The 13,294-nt window shown below is 41.3% G+C and overlaps 4 protein-coding genes across 4 annotated transcripts; 3 read left to right on the top strand and 1 right to left on the bottom strand.

The window, feature by feature from the left end:
- Positions 1-5,138: 5,138 nt before the first annotated feature.
- On the bottom strand, positions 5,139-5,750 carry LOC131471966 (histone H3). The gene has a single exon (XM_058648804.1). It carries the CDS (start codon positions 5,707-5,709, stop codon positions 5,299-5,301), a length of 411 nt encoding a protein of 136 aa, XP_058504787.1. The 5' UTR covers positions 5,710-5,750; the 3' UTR covers positions 5,139-5,298.
- On the top strand, positions 5,749-6,497 carry LOC131471991 (histone H2A-like). The gene has a single exon (XM_058648858.1). The coding sequence runs from the start codon at positions 6,060-6,062 to the stop codon at positions 6,444-6,446; it is 387 nt and encodes a 128-aa protein (XP_058504841.1). The 5' UTR covers positions 5,749-6,059; the 3' UTR covers positions 6,447-6,497.
- Positions 6,498-8,763: 2,266 nt separating this feature from the next.
- LOC131472106 (histone H2B) lies at positions 8,764-9,338 on the top strand. Its single transcript, XM_058648975.1, has one exon. The coding sequence runs from the start codon at positions 8,776-8,778 to the stop codon at positions 9,148-9,150; it is 375 nt and encodes a 124-aa protein (XP_058504958.1). The 5' UTR covers positions 8,764-8,775; the 3' UTR covers positions 9,151-9,338.
- A 2,582-nt stretch (positions 9,339-11,920) lies between these two features.
- Positions 11,921-12,789, top strand: LOC131471891 (histone H1-like). Its single transcript, XM_058648688.1, has one exon. It carries the CDS (start codon positions 11,936-11,938, stop codon positions 12,608-12,610), a length of 675 nt encoding a protein of 224 aa, XP_058504671.1. The 5' UTR covers positions 11,921-11,935; the 3' UTR covers positions 12,611-12,789.
- The last annotated feature ends 505 nt before the right edge of the window (positions 12,790-13,294 follow it).

Below are 13,294 nucleotides of genomic sequence, written 5' to 3'. Positions count from 1 at the left end.
CTACAGAGATGTTCTTGTCATTTAGCAGTTGGATAAGTTCTTCTTTATTTCCTCTTATTCCTCTGATGTTTATATGTAAGAAGTGTCATGGTGAGAATTATTCAATTCAATTCAATTCAATTTTATTTGTATAGCGCCAAATCATAACATGCATTATCTCAAGGCACTGTACATAGACATCATCAAGGAGAGCAGAGAACCCCAACAGCTCACACAATGAGCAAACACTAGGCATCAGTGGAGAGAAAAAACTCCCTCTTAACAGGAAGAAATCTCTGACAGAACCAGGCTCAGAGATGTGCGGTCATCTGCCTCGACCGGTTGGGGTGAAAGGAAAAATGGGGGAAAGGGGAGAGGTGGGGGAGAGAAAGGACAAGAGGGAGATGAGGTAGAGACAGAAGAGAGAGAGAGACCAGGAGCAGATACACAACAACTGTATCAGGTTACAAGTTTATACAGTTAATGATATCGACTTTTTAATTATAACACAATAATAATGGTGATGATGATATATATGATATGGGTAGCCTCGAAAACTGGATCTTGGTCCCGCAACCTGCATGATGAGAATACAGAGAGAGAGAGAGGGAAGGAAGGAAAGACACAAACTAGGGAGAGAAAGAGACAAGGTTAATGACATATAAAAAGTCATATTCATACCCTGAGTGTGAGAGAGTGAGAGTGCGTGCACCACAGGAAAATCCCCCAGCAGTCTAGGTCTATAGCAGCATAACTAAGAGATGGTCCAGGTGTCCCTGAACCAGCTCCAACTATAAGCTTTATCAAAAAGGAAGTTTTTGGAAGAAGTTTTAAGTCTAACTTTAAATACAGAGAGAGTGTCCGCGAGTTTAAAAGTAGAAAGTTACAAGTCATCCAGGACTTAATGTCTCTGAGATTCCTGGAGTTGAACAACCTGATTTATTTCATCCGGTCTCATTGATAAATATAGCTGTGTGTCATCTGCATAACAATGAAAGTGTATGTTGTGCTTTCTAATAATGTTCCCTAGAGGAAGCATATATAAGGTAAACAGTATAAGCCCAAGCACTGAGCCTTTTGGAACTCCACAATTAACTTTAGTTTGTAGTGAGGCTTTATCATTAACATGAACAAACTGGAATCTATCAGATAACTTTGATTTAAACCAGCAGAGGGCAGCCCCTGTGATACCAAGGGTCTGCTCCAGTCTCTGCAGTAGAATATTATGATCAATGGTGTCAAATGCAGCACTTAGATCTAACAGGACAAGTAAAGAAACTAGACCATTATCTGAAGCCAAGAGATGATCATTACTAACTTTAACTAGTGCTGTTTCTGTGCTATGGTTTAATCTAAAACCTGACTGAAAATCTTCAAGCAGGCCATTAATGCGCAAATATTCACATAATTGATTAGCAACGGCCTTTTCTAAGATTTTAGAAACAAAGGGAAGATTAGATATAGGTCGGTAGTTAGCTAAAATATCTAGGTCAAGGGTTGCTTTTTTGAGAAGGGGTTTAATAACTGCTATTTCAAACGTTTGGGGCACATATCCAGTTAATAAGGATAGATTAATTTGAGTTAATATAGAGCTGTTAATTAAAGGAAACACATCTTTAAACAGTTTGGTTGGGATAGGATCTAACTGACAGGTTGATGGCTTAGATGATGAAACTAATGATGTTAACTCAGGGAGATCTATAGGGGAGAAACTGTCTAACTGTGCACCTGGTGCTTCTACAGCTCTTGTGCTAAAAGATGAGTCAGTCCCAATATGAGGGAGGAGATGATCCATTTTTTCTCTAATTGATGTTATTTCATTCACAAAAAGTTGATAAAGTCATCACTGCTCAGTGTTAAAGGAATAGAATAGAATAGAATAGGAATTATGGGGAAAAAAGACCGGTGTAGAGTTCTTGGTGTGAGGGTTTTGTTCATAAACTGTAGTTTGTGTGTTTTCTGATGCTTTTGATGACTTTTTCTATTTTTGTGTCGTCCATGGCCAGTTTTTTAAGGTCATCTCGGAGATGGACAAGGTGGGTGCTGTCTCTAGAGTGCAGGCTGGGGGGGTTGGTGGGTTTTCCAAGGGGTGGTGGCTTGTTGGCAAGTTGAGTCATGTTTGACAGGTAGCCTGGGCAGGTGTTGGAAGCAGCGGAATGTTCGCCTGCACAGTTGGCACATTTGGCTTGGCGTTGTGCTGTTGTGACTGCACTGAGAGGATCGCAGAGGCATTCGCAGAACTCAAGACTGTTCACTGTCCTCGCTCCCAAATGGTGGAACGAGCCCCCTATCAACATCCGGACAGCGGAAAGCCTCGACATCTTACGCTGCCGACTAAAAACACATTTCTTCCGACTCTACCTTGACTAAGACGACGATGACACTTATGACTAGTACTTCATAGTTTGGCCTACTTGAAGCTCTTTCTTTCCTCTAGCTCTTATTTGTACCCAAAAGTTTAAATGCACTTATTGTAAGTCGCTTTGGATAAAAGCGTCTGCTAAATGACATGTAATGTAATGTAATGAGTAATAATTCTCTAGACTTCCATGTAGTTATTTTTGGATTTTGTTTTATCAGGCAAGTGCCTCGTTTTTTTTTTTTTTTTTTTTCTTTTTTTTTTTTTTTTTTTTTTTGCAGTGTCCAGACCTACTCAGGCCAGACTTTTTCCCTGGCGCCTTTTGTTTTCTTTGTGTAAGCCTGTTTTATGTTATTTGCTTAGCACCTCTGGTGTGGGCATAAATCCCTGTTTTTTTTACTTTTACCTGGCTGTCTTAGTTTCTATTTTGTGGTTCCTGTTTCCTGCAGCACTCAAGCAGACAACCAGGTTATTGCAGTTGATGGATATGTGATTGAATTGTTGACATTTGAAGCATTGTTTAATGGTGGGTGGGGGCCATGCCTTCTCCACTCGGTACTGGAAGAGGTCCATGTAGAATCGTTTATGGAGAAGGCCGGGAGCTTGGTCTGGTTTGGTGAGGTGGATTTTGAGGAATGTGGTTGGTTGCTGAGTATTTCTGCTTATAATTCTGTGTAGTCTGGTGATTTGGATGCCTTGATTTTCCAGTTCTTCTTTAACTTGTGTTTCAGTGATGTTGGTGTTGATGCCTTAATGACCAGTAGTTTTACAGGGGGTCAGATGGGGTTTCAGTGCCTTGTTTACAGTCTGCAGGTGAATGCTCCTTCAGGCCATGGTGACAGAAGACTGTTCAGGGAGGGGATATCCTTAGGGAAAATGAGGAGATTGCCATTTCGCATGTGGATCAGTTTTTAAGTTGGATTAGTGGCTTGTGTTTTTGTATTTCTTTGATGTTGGTTATAGCAGAGCTGTCTGGAGTTGTGTAGTTTTCTATTACAACTGGTGTAATGTGTTGGATTTCTGTAGATTCTCTTCTTGCTCTTTTTCTGGTGCTCATATTGAATGTTTGATATTTGTGTATATTTGCATTGGCAACGTCCGAGAAGCTGGCAGAGAGTGGTGGGAGTGGGGCGAGTGGGTCCTGTCCTTCCAGTAAGATCTGTTCCATTGTGACTAGGATGGACTTCATCTGTGTGATGGCACTGTTGATGGAGGTGGACTGGGTGTAGGGCAATAGGGTCCATAGTTTGTAGTTGTTGAAGAGTGTTTGTAATGAAGCTGCGTACTGCTGGGTCACTTGGGGGAACAGGATTCTTTTTTACTGGTGCTGGTTTCTGTGTTTTAGGATCGGGAGCTTTTTTCTTTAGAATGGTGTCTTTTGCTCCAAAAGCAGTCGCCCAAATTAGTTTTTCTTTCCAGAGCATTTGAAGGTTTTGCTGTGGCCATTTTGATCAGGGGACCAGAGTGTGTGGTGAGGGAGAGGGGGCTGTGCTTTAAGTGAGTGAGGTGATAAGTGGGTGATTAATGATAAATGTTGTGACTGTGTATAACCAGTGAGTTTTAACAACAAAAAAAGTGCCTTGCTCTCCACATTTGCATGTAACTCACTGATGGCTGCTGTGTCCGTGGAGAAGTGGAAAACCTCCGCAAGATCAGAGGCTTCGGTCCACTGTCACGCTGAATGCGGTCTGGTTTGCTTGCGCTGGACGTCTATGGTCTCGCTCCGCGAGGAGGGTGGGCTGCTAATTTGGCTGATGTGTTGAAGGCTCTCAATCACATAGAGCGAATCTCTCTTCTGTGCTGTCTCTCTGTTCTGTCTGCTGTCGCTCTGTTCTTGTGAACTCTAGTGATGATCTAGTGATCAGTGATCACATGTGATTTGGCACACTTTATGCAGTATAATCCACACATTCATCATTTAACAGACTTCATTAATGATGATAAATGCTGCAGTCCAGTACATATGTTACATTTGATTTGATATTTATTCAGCTGTAACCTGACGGGGACAAATGCATGAGACAGAAACTGAAGATGAGAATATGGATCAAACTGATGAAACATAGTTTACTTATGGACCTATAATTATAAAGTCCAAATTAAGTGTCCATGTTCAAATGTTTTTGACTCTATTTTACATTATAAACATTTTGCTCAACACTATTTCATGACTATATTCCGACGTGCAAATATAAACGCAGTCACTGAAATGCTGTCCAAGAATTTGTTTTCAGCCTATTTCAAAAAGTCACTTCTAAACTACATTGAAGTTAAAGTGTTTCCAGCTGCTGGACTGGTTTACTATAGTGAGAAATGATGAAACTAAAAATCAAACTAGTGGATGATTCATGGTTAAAGTTGCTTCCCTACATTTCACATAATTGATTACTGATCAACCTACAACACATCGTAATTATTATTATGAAAATAACATGACCATCTTATAACTATTGTACTTACCAAGTCATTACATTCGAAATGAGCTGCTATTACTATAGTATAATCTCCTATTATATGAAATGATGTGACAAGACATGTTCAGGAGCGTGCTATTTAAAAAGGAGACAGTGGTGGGCTCTTATGGAATACTGTAATACAATAACACTTTTGTTAATCAGCAGTTGCCATTCAGTAAATAAATAGCACATGACTTTATAAATGAAGCAACAATGACAGATTGAAGTAAGGAAACATTTCTTGTGATTGAGTTGTGTTGGTGTTCACCACGTTTGTGATGACAGCTTTTTTTTAGTGATACTGTAACAAATAATATGTGTTTATTCATAATGGAATACAACTATTGATTGTTAAGTCACTCAACAGTCACTGTTTTTATTAAACAATAAAAAGAAAATGATTAAATGTGTTGAGGCAGCAGAGGACTGTTGTCTAGAGTTGTGAATGAGGTGGCTCTTAAAAGAGCCGTTGTGGTGGAGGTTAGTGGAGCAGCAGCACAGAGTTTAAGCTCTCTCTCCACGGATGCGGCGAGCCAGCTGGATGTCCTTGGGCATGATGGTAACTCTCTTGGCGTGGATGGCGCACAGGTTGGTGTCCTCGAAGAGGCCGACCAGGTAAGCCTCGCTGGACTCCTGCAGAGCCATGACAGCGGAGCTCTGGAAGCGCAGGTCGGTCTTGAAGTCCTGAGCGATCTCTCTCACCAGGCGCTGGAAGGGCAGCTTGCGGATCAGCAGCTCCGTGGATTTCTGGTAGCGACGGATCTCTCTCAGAGCCACGGTACCGGGCCTGTAACGGTGAGGCTTCTTCACGCCGCCGGTGGCAGGCGCGCTCTTACGCGCAGCCTTGGTGGCCAGCTGCTTCCTGGGAGCTTTACCTCCGGTAGATTTACGGGCGGTTTGCTTGGTTCTTGCCATGTTTCTGCTTGTTGCTTTCAACAGGAGAAAAAGTGAAGCAGACACGAGCGACTCTCTGCTCTTAAACTGTGGGAGCAGCTGTGACACGGTGACGCTGATTCAGTCCTCCGGCTCCTGATTGGTGGTGAGCGGCTCTTCCAGGAGCGCAGCGCCGCCCAGAGGAGCCCGAGACCCCGCTGCTTATTGGACAAAAGTGGCTTGAAAGCGCAGAGGGTGATCCCCCCTCTGCTGCTCTGCTCTGGTTGGTCTGGCAGGAGTCTCCGCGCTTTCGTGGACATATAAAGGAGGGTTTGCGCTGTTTGAGTCACACTTTCTCTGAGTTTGTCAGAAAAATCTAGTAAAAATTAACCATGTCAGGAAGAGGCAAAACCGGCGGAAAAACCCGCGCTAAGGCAAAGACCCGCTCCTCTCGTGCTGGACTCCAGTTCCCCGTCGGTCGTGTTCACAGGCTGCTGCGCAAAGGCAACTACGCTCACCGTGTGGGTGCCGGCGCCCCCGTCTATCTGGCCGCTGTGCTCGAGTACCTGACCGCTGAGATCCTGGAGCTGGCTGGAAACGCCGCCCGCGACAACAAGAAGAGCCGTATCATCCCCCGCCACCTGCAGCTGGCCGTCCGCAACGACGAGGAGCTCAACAAACTCCTGGGCGGAGTGACCATCGCTCAGGGCGGCGTGCTGCCCAACATCCAGGCTGTTCTTCTGCCCAAGAAGACCGAGAAGCCCGCCAAGTCCAAGTAAACCACAACAACTCCACAAGCAAACAAACAAAAGGCTCTTTTAAGAGCCACACACTCACTCTGAGAAACTGCTCATCCTCCTCTTTAAAATACAGCAAAACTGTCTCTAAAAATATGAAGATATTAAACGTTATAAACAGCATGGTCATTTATAGAGAAACGCAAAACTTGAATTTTAAACTTTGTACTTAACATCGTAATTAGTTAACGTATCATAATATCATGTCCAGAATACACATAATTAATAACAGCCAAATGTATGAAATTGTGACATTTGTAGTTCAGATTTTCTGTATCTTTTGTCCTCTTCATATTGTAACACTTGTATACCTTCTTAGCAATCTTACTGTATATGCAGCACAATTGACAAGAAAGACTAGTTTTAGATTGTGTAAATTAGCTCTTCATATTGAAGTCATGAAGAGCTCTGATGTTCTCTGTGTTTTCTTTGTGGAGCAAACGAACCTCAGCTGTTCACCGCGGTGAGCAGCGCTGCTCGGCGGCTTTTCACACTCGTTTCTCTCCTAAAAGCAGGTGAAAAACACCAGAGCTTCACCAAAACCTGTACTCGGCTGCTGCACACGTTTGTTCACAGAGTCCGAGTCAAAACAAGCAGCTGATGATGATCACCGCCAGCACTAACAAGGGCTGTTTGTTGCTTTCTGGCTGCTGTGACATTTGCTATGTTTTGCTCAGCGAACACTGCTCTGAGATGAGTAGCAAATGAATCCCTATTGAATTTGATTCACAGACTTGGATTTCTGTTTAATGGTGTGACTGAAAAGACATGACTATCAAAATCATATAAAATAGATTTAACATTAAATTATTATTGCTACAATTTTGTTTTGTTGTTTTTTTTACTACTTTTCTCACTAATCAGTAACATCAGTTTCTCTCTTTATAGAGTGATTTATAAGTTGATATAAGTTGAGTTTACACTAAAAATTGACAAAAGTGGTTGCCTTAGTTAAGTTAAGTCAACTTGGAATTTAGTGCATTGAATTTAATTATTCAAGTGTTATAACTGCAAATCATTTGATATTACAAAATATTTTAAGTTAATTGTAATTAAAAAGTTCATTAAATAACTCGATAAAATTAAGGCAACCACTTTTCTTATTGTTTTTAAGTAAACATAACTTATCCAGGCTTACAGTAGCACATGTGCTAATTGTGTCTTTGTCTCTCTTTAGTTCTTACAAACTCAATGAAATCATGTTCTGAATAAAAGGTGACACATTGTGAGAATATAAATACATATATATGTAATTGTGTAAGATTTGCAGGTATAACTTGATTTTAATTATTAAAGTAAAGTCAACATTAAATGTCTCTGGTAATAAATGATTAATAACCGTCTTGACTGTAACTTCTGTTTCTTCAGTAAGGACAGTTTACTCAAAATGATTGTTGATGTCATCAGTTTCAGATTCTGCTTTTGAAAAAAAGAGCCGAAACAAACAAAGACATTAATCTATTTTGGGCTCTAGTGGCTTTAAATCTTAGCCTTAAGTGTGATAAAATAATTCAGACAAGTGCTCATTCATTACAAAATATTGTCCTTCCATTACGAATGCAACATGGCAACTTTTGCCTCTTTATGTACTGAACATCATTAAATCATGTAATAAGACACTTATTACTCATTATAAGTGTGTGTGTGGAAAATGTGCCCATGCGCTTTCTGGTGCACGCTCATTTTTCTTCATTTCTCCCTCAGTCAGTTTCTCTCTGAATGAGTTTCGTTCACAAACTGGCGGTAAATGATTCTCTGCGGTGCACACATGCGAGTAAATGACGTCACTCATTTCTGTCTCAGAAAAAAATCACTCCCCAAAAAACAGGAATTATTACTCTAATTATTACTATTATAACTCAAAAACAGAAAAGAAAAAGAAAAAAAATACTCAGAAAAAATGAAATTCAAATGAATGCAATGCACTTCCGGAGACAAACATTTAATTAATGTATTAACGTGTCATTACTGTGTTTTTAAAGCTTGTGGGGACAATAAATACACGATTCATGTATTTATCTCATTCATAATTGATCTAACATCAACAACTCAACTCAAAACAAACGAGATTGACCAAAGTGCTGCACAGAATGAAGAACAGAAAGAATAAAATGTATCATGTATTTGTTTCAAAAAATGTCTCCAGTGTGTTTCAATCAAAGACAACACTATCTCCCCCTCATCCAACCACAGTGAGAGATTGAACCAATCACAGGAGGGGGAGCACACAGTGGTGTTTGCATGGAGCCTTTATAAGTAGAGTCTCCTCCGCCTGCTGCAACTCATTCATCTGTGTGAACTGTCAGTCAGGATGCCTGAACCCGCCAAGTCCGCGCCCAAGAAGGGCTCCAAGAAAGCCGTGACTAAGACCGCCGGCAAAGGAGGCAAGAAGAGGAGAAAGAGCAGGAAGGAGAGCTACGCCATCTACGTGTACAAGGTGCTCAAGCAGGTCCACCCCGACACTGGCATCTCGTCCAAGGCCATGGGCATCATGAACTCGTTCGTCAACGACATCTTCGAGCGCATCGCCGGTGAGGCGTCTCGCCTGGCTCACTACAACAAGCGCTCCACCATCACCTCCAGGGAGATTCAGACCGCCGTGCGTCTCCTGCTGCCCGGTGAGCTGGCCAAGCACGCCGTGTCCGAGGGAACCAAGGCCGTCACCAAGTACACCAGCTCCAAGTAAACACACTGCTCGGACTCCAACAACCTCATCAACCCAACGGCTCTTTTAAGAGCCACACACTTTATCTAAGAGAGTTTATATGATCTTTATACAGTGTGAATCACATCTGTGAGACTTGTCTGTTTTAACCTTCTCGTCCTTTATTGTGTTTACTGTAAAATAAACTGTACAATTAATGGTTTGCAGCATTTGAAGATTAGACAAGCTTCTTACTGACGTCTTTCATCCGCATGTGTGCGCATCGCACAGAATCATTTACCGCCAGTCTGAATGAACCAAACTCGAGAAACTGACTAAGGGCGCGCGCCAGTAAACAAAACAGTTTTCTACTCACGCAAATGATAATAAATGGTTAGTCATTAAGTGTTGTTCAGTACCACATGAAGAGCTTTAGGAAAAGTTGCTATATGTTTTTTATTTGTAATGGAAGGACAATATTTTGTAGTAAATTAAGACTTAATTCCTCTGAATGAGGGATGGTCTGAATTGTCTTCCTCTGAATGAGGGATGGCCTGAATTATCTTATCACACTGGTTAAGATATAAAGCCACTAGAGCCCGAAATAGATAAATCCTGGAAGAATAATTTAAATCCTTTGTTTTGTCCCAGTCCAAAATACAGGATTTGTTTTTTTAATGTTTTCTTCTTTTTTTTTCAAAAACAGAATTTGAAACTGACATCCACAATAATTTTGAGTAAACTGTCCTAACTGAGAACAGTCAAGACGGTTATTAATCATTTATTACCAGAGACATTTAATGTTTACTTCACTACTGATAAAAATCAACAAAGTTATATCTGCAAATCTTATACACTTACCATATATGTATTTATATTCTCACACTTCGTTTTGCCCTTTATTCAGAACATGATTTAATTGAGTTTGTAAGAACTAAAGTGAGACAAAGACACAATCAGCACATGTACTATACACATATTACAAGGTATAGGAAGTGATTGTGTTTGAAAACACAAATAAAGACTTGGCTATGATTCATTTAAAAGTAAAGCTACAGCGTATTTATAAAAGTATTGATATGTAACCTAATCAGGTAAATATTTATTGATTGATAATTATATGATGTCTTATTTGTTGCAATCATCACTCCAAAGTGTAAACATGTACAGAAATGGTACATGAGTTGAATCACTTCATATCTAAATGATGAGGTACATGTAAAAATAATGTCATTTCACAAGTTGCATATATAAAGAAATGTATATAATATAATGATTTGATCATTTGCTGCTAAGGTTTGAACAAAGGCTGGGTCAGAGAGTTACTGAAGGAGAAATGGAGACTAAAGCACCAGAATCTATTCTCTACATGAACCATTGACAAACTCCTTTGAGCAGACAGTGTGGATATCATATACTCATGAAAATGCTCTTATGTTGCATTTAGAATGGAAGGACAATATTTGTGAAATGAATGTGCACCAAACACTTGTTTGTTTTTCCTCATCTGAATGAGGGATTGTCTGAATTATCCGACTTGAATCACTCACTGATTATAATAGAAATACCACACTAGAGCTGAAAATACATGAATCTTGGAGGAACTCTTCAACTCTTTACTCCAAATCTCTGAAGCAAACACCGTAAGACCAGAGTCTTGTATTTGATGTCTTAGACTGATGAATGACATCAGCAATCACTTTGAGTAAACGTTCATAACTGAAGGAATATAAGTTGCAGCTAAGGTAGTTATTAACCATTTAATACCTGAGTCATTTAATGTTTTCTACATCATGATTAATAAACATCAACAAAGTCATACATGCAGATCAACAGTGAAAATGCACTAAGAGTTAGTTTTGCTGCTATTTAAGATACAAGCGACACATATGCTAATCATTTATTATGAGGTATAGAAAGTTATTGTGTTCACTACACAACACAAATAAAGTTATTGTTATTAATTTAAAGCAAAACTACAGAGTATTTGTATGTAAGTATTGATATGTAACCAGGTCAATATTTTCACAGTAGAGACCTGCAGAGAGAATCATAACAATGTTCCAAGAACATGATCCAGACAAATTACAGCTGGAACAAACTGTAGAAGATGAGGCGTCATAATATTATTTTGTGAAATAATAATAAATATGTAGTAAAAAGACTGAAGATGCAGATTATTTACATCAAAATATAAAAGTATTGAGAGAGTCATCACTGCCTGAGGTTTGTTGTCATTTCAGTTCACAGCTGTGACAGAAGTTTGTGTGTGAACTTCAGCATGAGCCTCGGCCATCAGCAGTGTGTTTGCTGCTGCACAATAAATGCACTTTATTACACAGTGATCATCAGCAGCTGCTTGTTTTGACTCGGACTCTGTGAACAAACGTGTGCAGCAGCCGAGAAACAGGTTTTGGTGAAGCTCTGGTGTTTTTCACCTGCTTTTAGGAGAGAAACGAGTGTGAAAAGCCGCCGAACAGCGCTGCTCACCGCGGTGAACAGCTGAGGTTCGTTTGCTCCACAAAGAAAACACAGAGAACATCAGAGCTCTTCATGACTTCAATATGAAGAGAGACCAGTCCGCTATGGACTCCGTTCACTGTGAGCCTCCAGCTCCTCTCACACACTCATTGAAACTCTTTTGTGAGTGAAGAGAAAACACAAGTGTCCCGGTGTTCACGCTGCACACAGGAGCCGCGGCTGCGTTGAGTCTTCACGGTTCTCATGCCGCGTTCAAGTACCGCCTCCTCTCTGTGTGCTCTCCAAGAATCCGCTCTCTTTCACTGCGATCATTGTCACTCTGAGCTCAACTTAGAAACCACGAATCATGGCAGAAGTAGCTCCAGCCGCCGCCGCCGCCGCCGCCGCCGCCCCGGCGAAAGCAGCCAAGAAGAAGGCGGCTCCCAAGCCGAAGAAGGTCGGCCCCAGCGTCAGGGAACTCATCGTTCAAGCCGTGGCCGCGTCCAAGGAGAGGAGCGGCGTGTCAGGGGCCGCTGTCAAGAAGGCTCTGGCTGCCGGAGGCTACGATGTGGACAAGAACAAGGCCCGCGTCAAGACCGCCATCAAGACTCTGGTGACCAACGGAACTCTGGTCCAGACCAAGGGAACCGGGGCCTCCGGCTCTTTCAAGATCAACAAGAAGGTGGAAGCCAAGAAGCCAGCACAGAAGGCCGCTCCTAAAGCCAAGAAGCCCGCCGCCAAGAAACCTGTAGTGGCCAAAAAGCCCAAGGCAGCAGCAGCTAAGAAGCCAGCAGCTGCTAAAAAGTCTCCTAAGAAGGTGAAGAAACCTGCAGCGGCCAAGAAAGTAGCCAAGAGCCCCAAGAAGGTGGCAGCCAAGAGCCCTAAGAAGGTGGCGGCCAAGAGCCCTAAGAAGGTGGTGGCCAAGAGCCCCAAGAAGGTGGCAGCGAAGAAGGTGGTGAAGAAGGCTCCAGCAGCCAAGAAATCTCCTGCCAAGAAGGTCACCAAACCCAAAGTGAAGAAGACCGCAGCCAAGAAGAAGTGAGCTGTCCTCACTGAGACATGTCCATCCTGTTCAAAGGCTCTTTTAAGAGCCACCCACTTGTGTCCTCTAAGAGCTCCGCCATCTTCTCTATTATTAATATGAATAATAATAGTTAATATCAAGCCTCAATGAAATATATTTTAATAACATTCAAATAAAGTTTTAGGTGTAATATAGTAGCTGATGTCCATTTCTATTCATTGTATATGTTCAAAGTATCTCAATATTCATTACATGTTTTTGGTCCTAAGAAGTAATTCCTTTATTAAATGTATGCATGTCATCATTCAGAAAGATTCTCACTACATCATTATTTATAAATGATAATATTGTATTTACGCTGCTGTTTCATTTACACGTTTACGTTTTGGTCAGACCTCAGGAGAATCAATGTCAATAACCAGCGTTTTAATGAAGTACACATCACAAGCTTCACATTCTGACGAGGCAAACAAGCAACAAACGAGTTTGGAACACCTGTCTTTGCTTTCCTTTCATTTCAAATGAACCTCCTTGATGAAGGAGGCTGCGCTGGTATCTGTTCCTCCAACTTGATCTACTGAAGGCTTCATTTCTTTAGACTTGGGACAAAAAAAGGGACAAAAGAACAGAAGACAGACGTGAACATTCACAGAAAACAGATGTAGAAAAGACAATCTTCTGGACTGATGGGGATATGTCAGC

Source organism: Solea solea, chromosome 1 (assembly GCF_958295425.1).
Source record: "Solea solea chromosome 1, fSolSol10.1, whole genome shotgun sequence".
Lineage (NCBI taxonomy): Eukaryota > Metazoa > Chordata > Actinopteri > Pleuronectiformes > Soleidae > Solea > Solea solea.
This window is presented reverse-complemented; position numbering and strand designations above follow the sequence as displayed.

What these genes read in the sequence shown, in the direction of transcription:
- LOC131471966 (XM_058648804.1), bottom strand. Translation starts at nt 5,709, where the DNA reads ATGGCAAGAACCAAGCAAACCGCCCGTAAATCTACCGGAGGTAAAGCT.
- LOC131471991 (XM_058648858.1), top strand. Translation starts at nt 6,060, where the DNA reads ATGTCAGGAAGAGGCAAAACCGGCGGAAAAACCCGCGCTAAGGCAAAG.
- LOC131472106 (XM_058648975.1), top strand. Translation starts at nt 8,776, where the DNA reads ATGCCTGAACCCGCCAAGTCCGCGCCCAAGAAGGGCTCCAAGAAAGCC.
- LOC131471891 (XM_058648688.1), top strand. Translation starts at nt 11,936, where the DNA reads ATGGCAGAAGTAGCTCCAGCCGCCGCCGCCGCCGCCGCCGCCGCCCCG.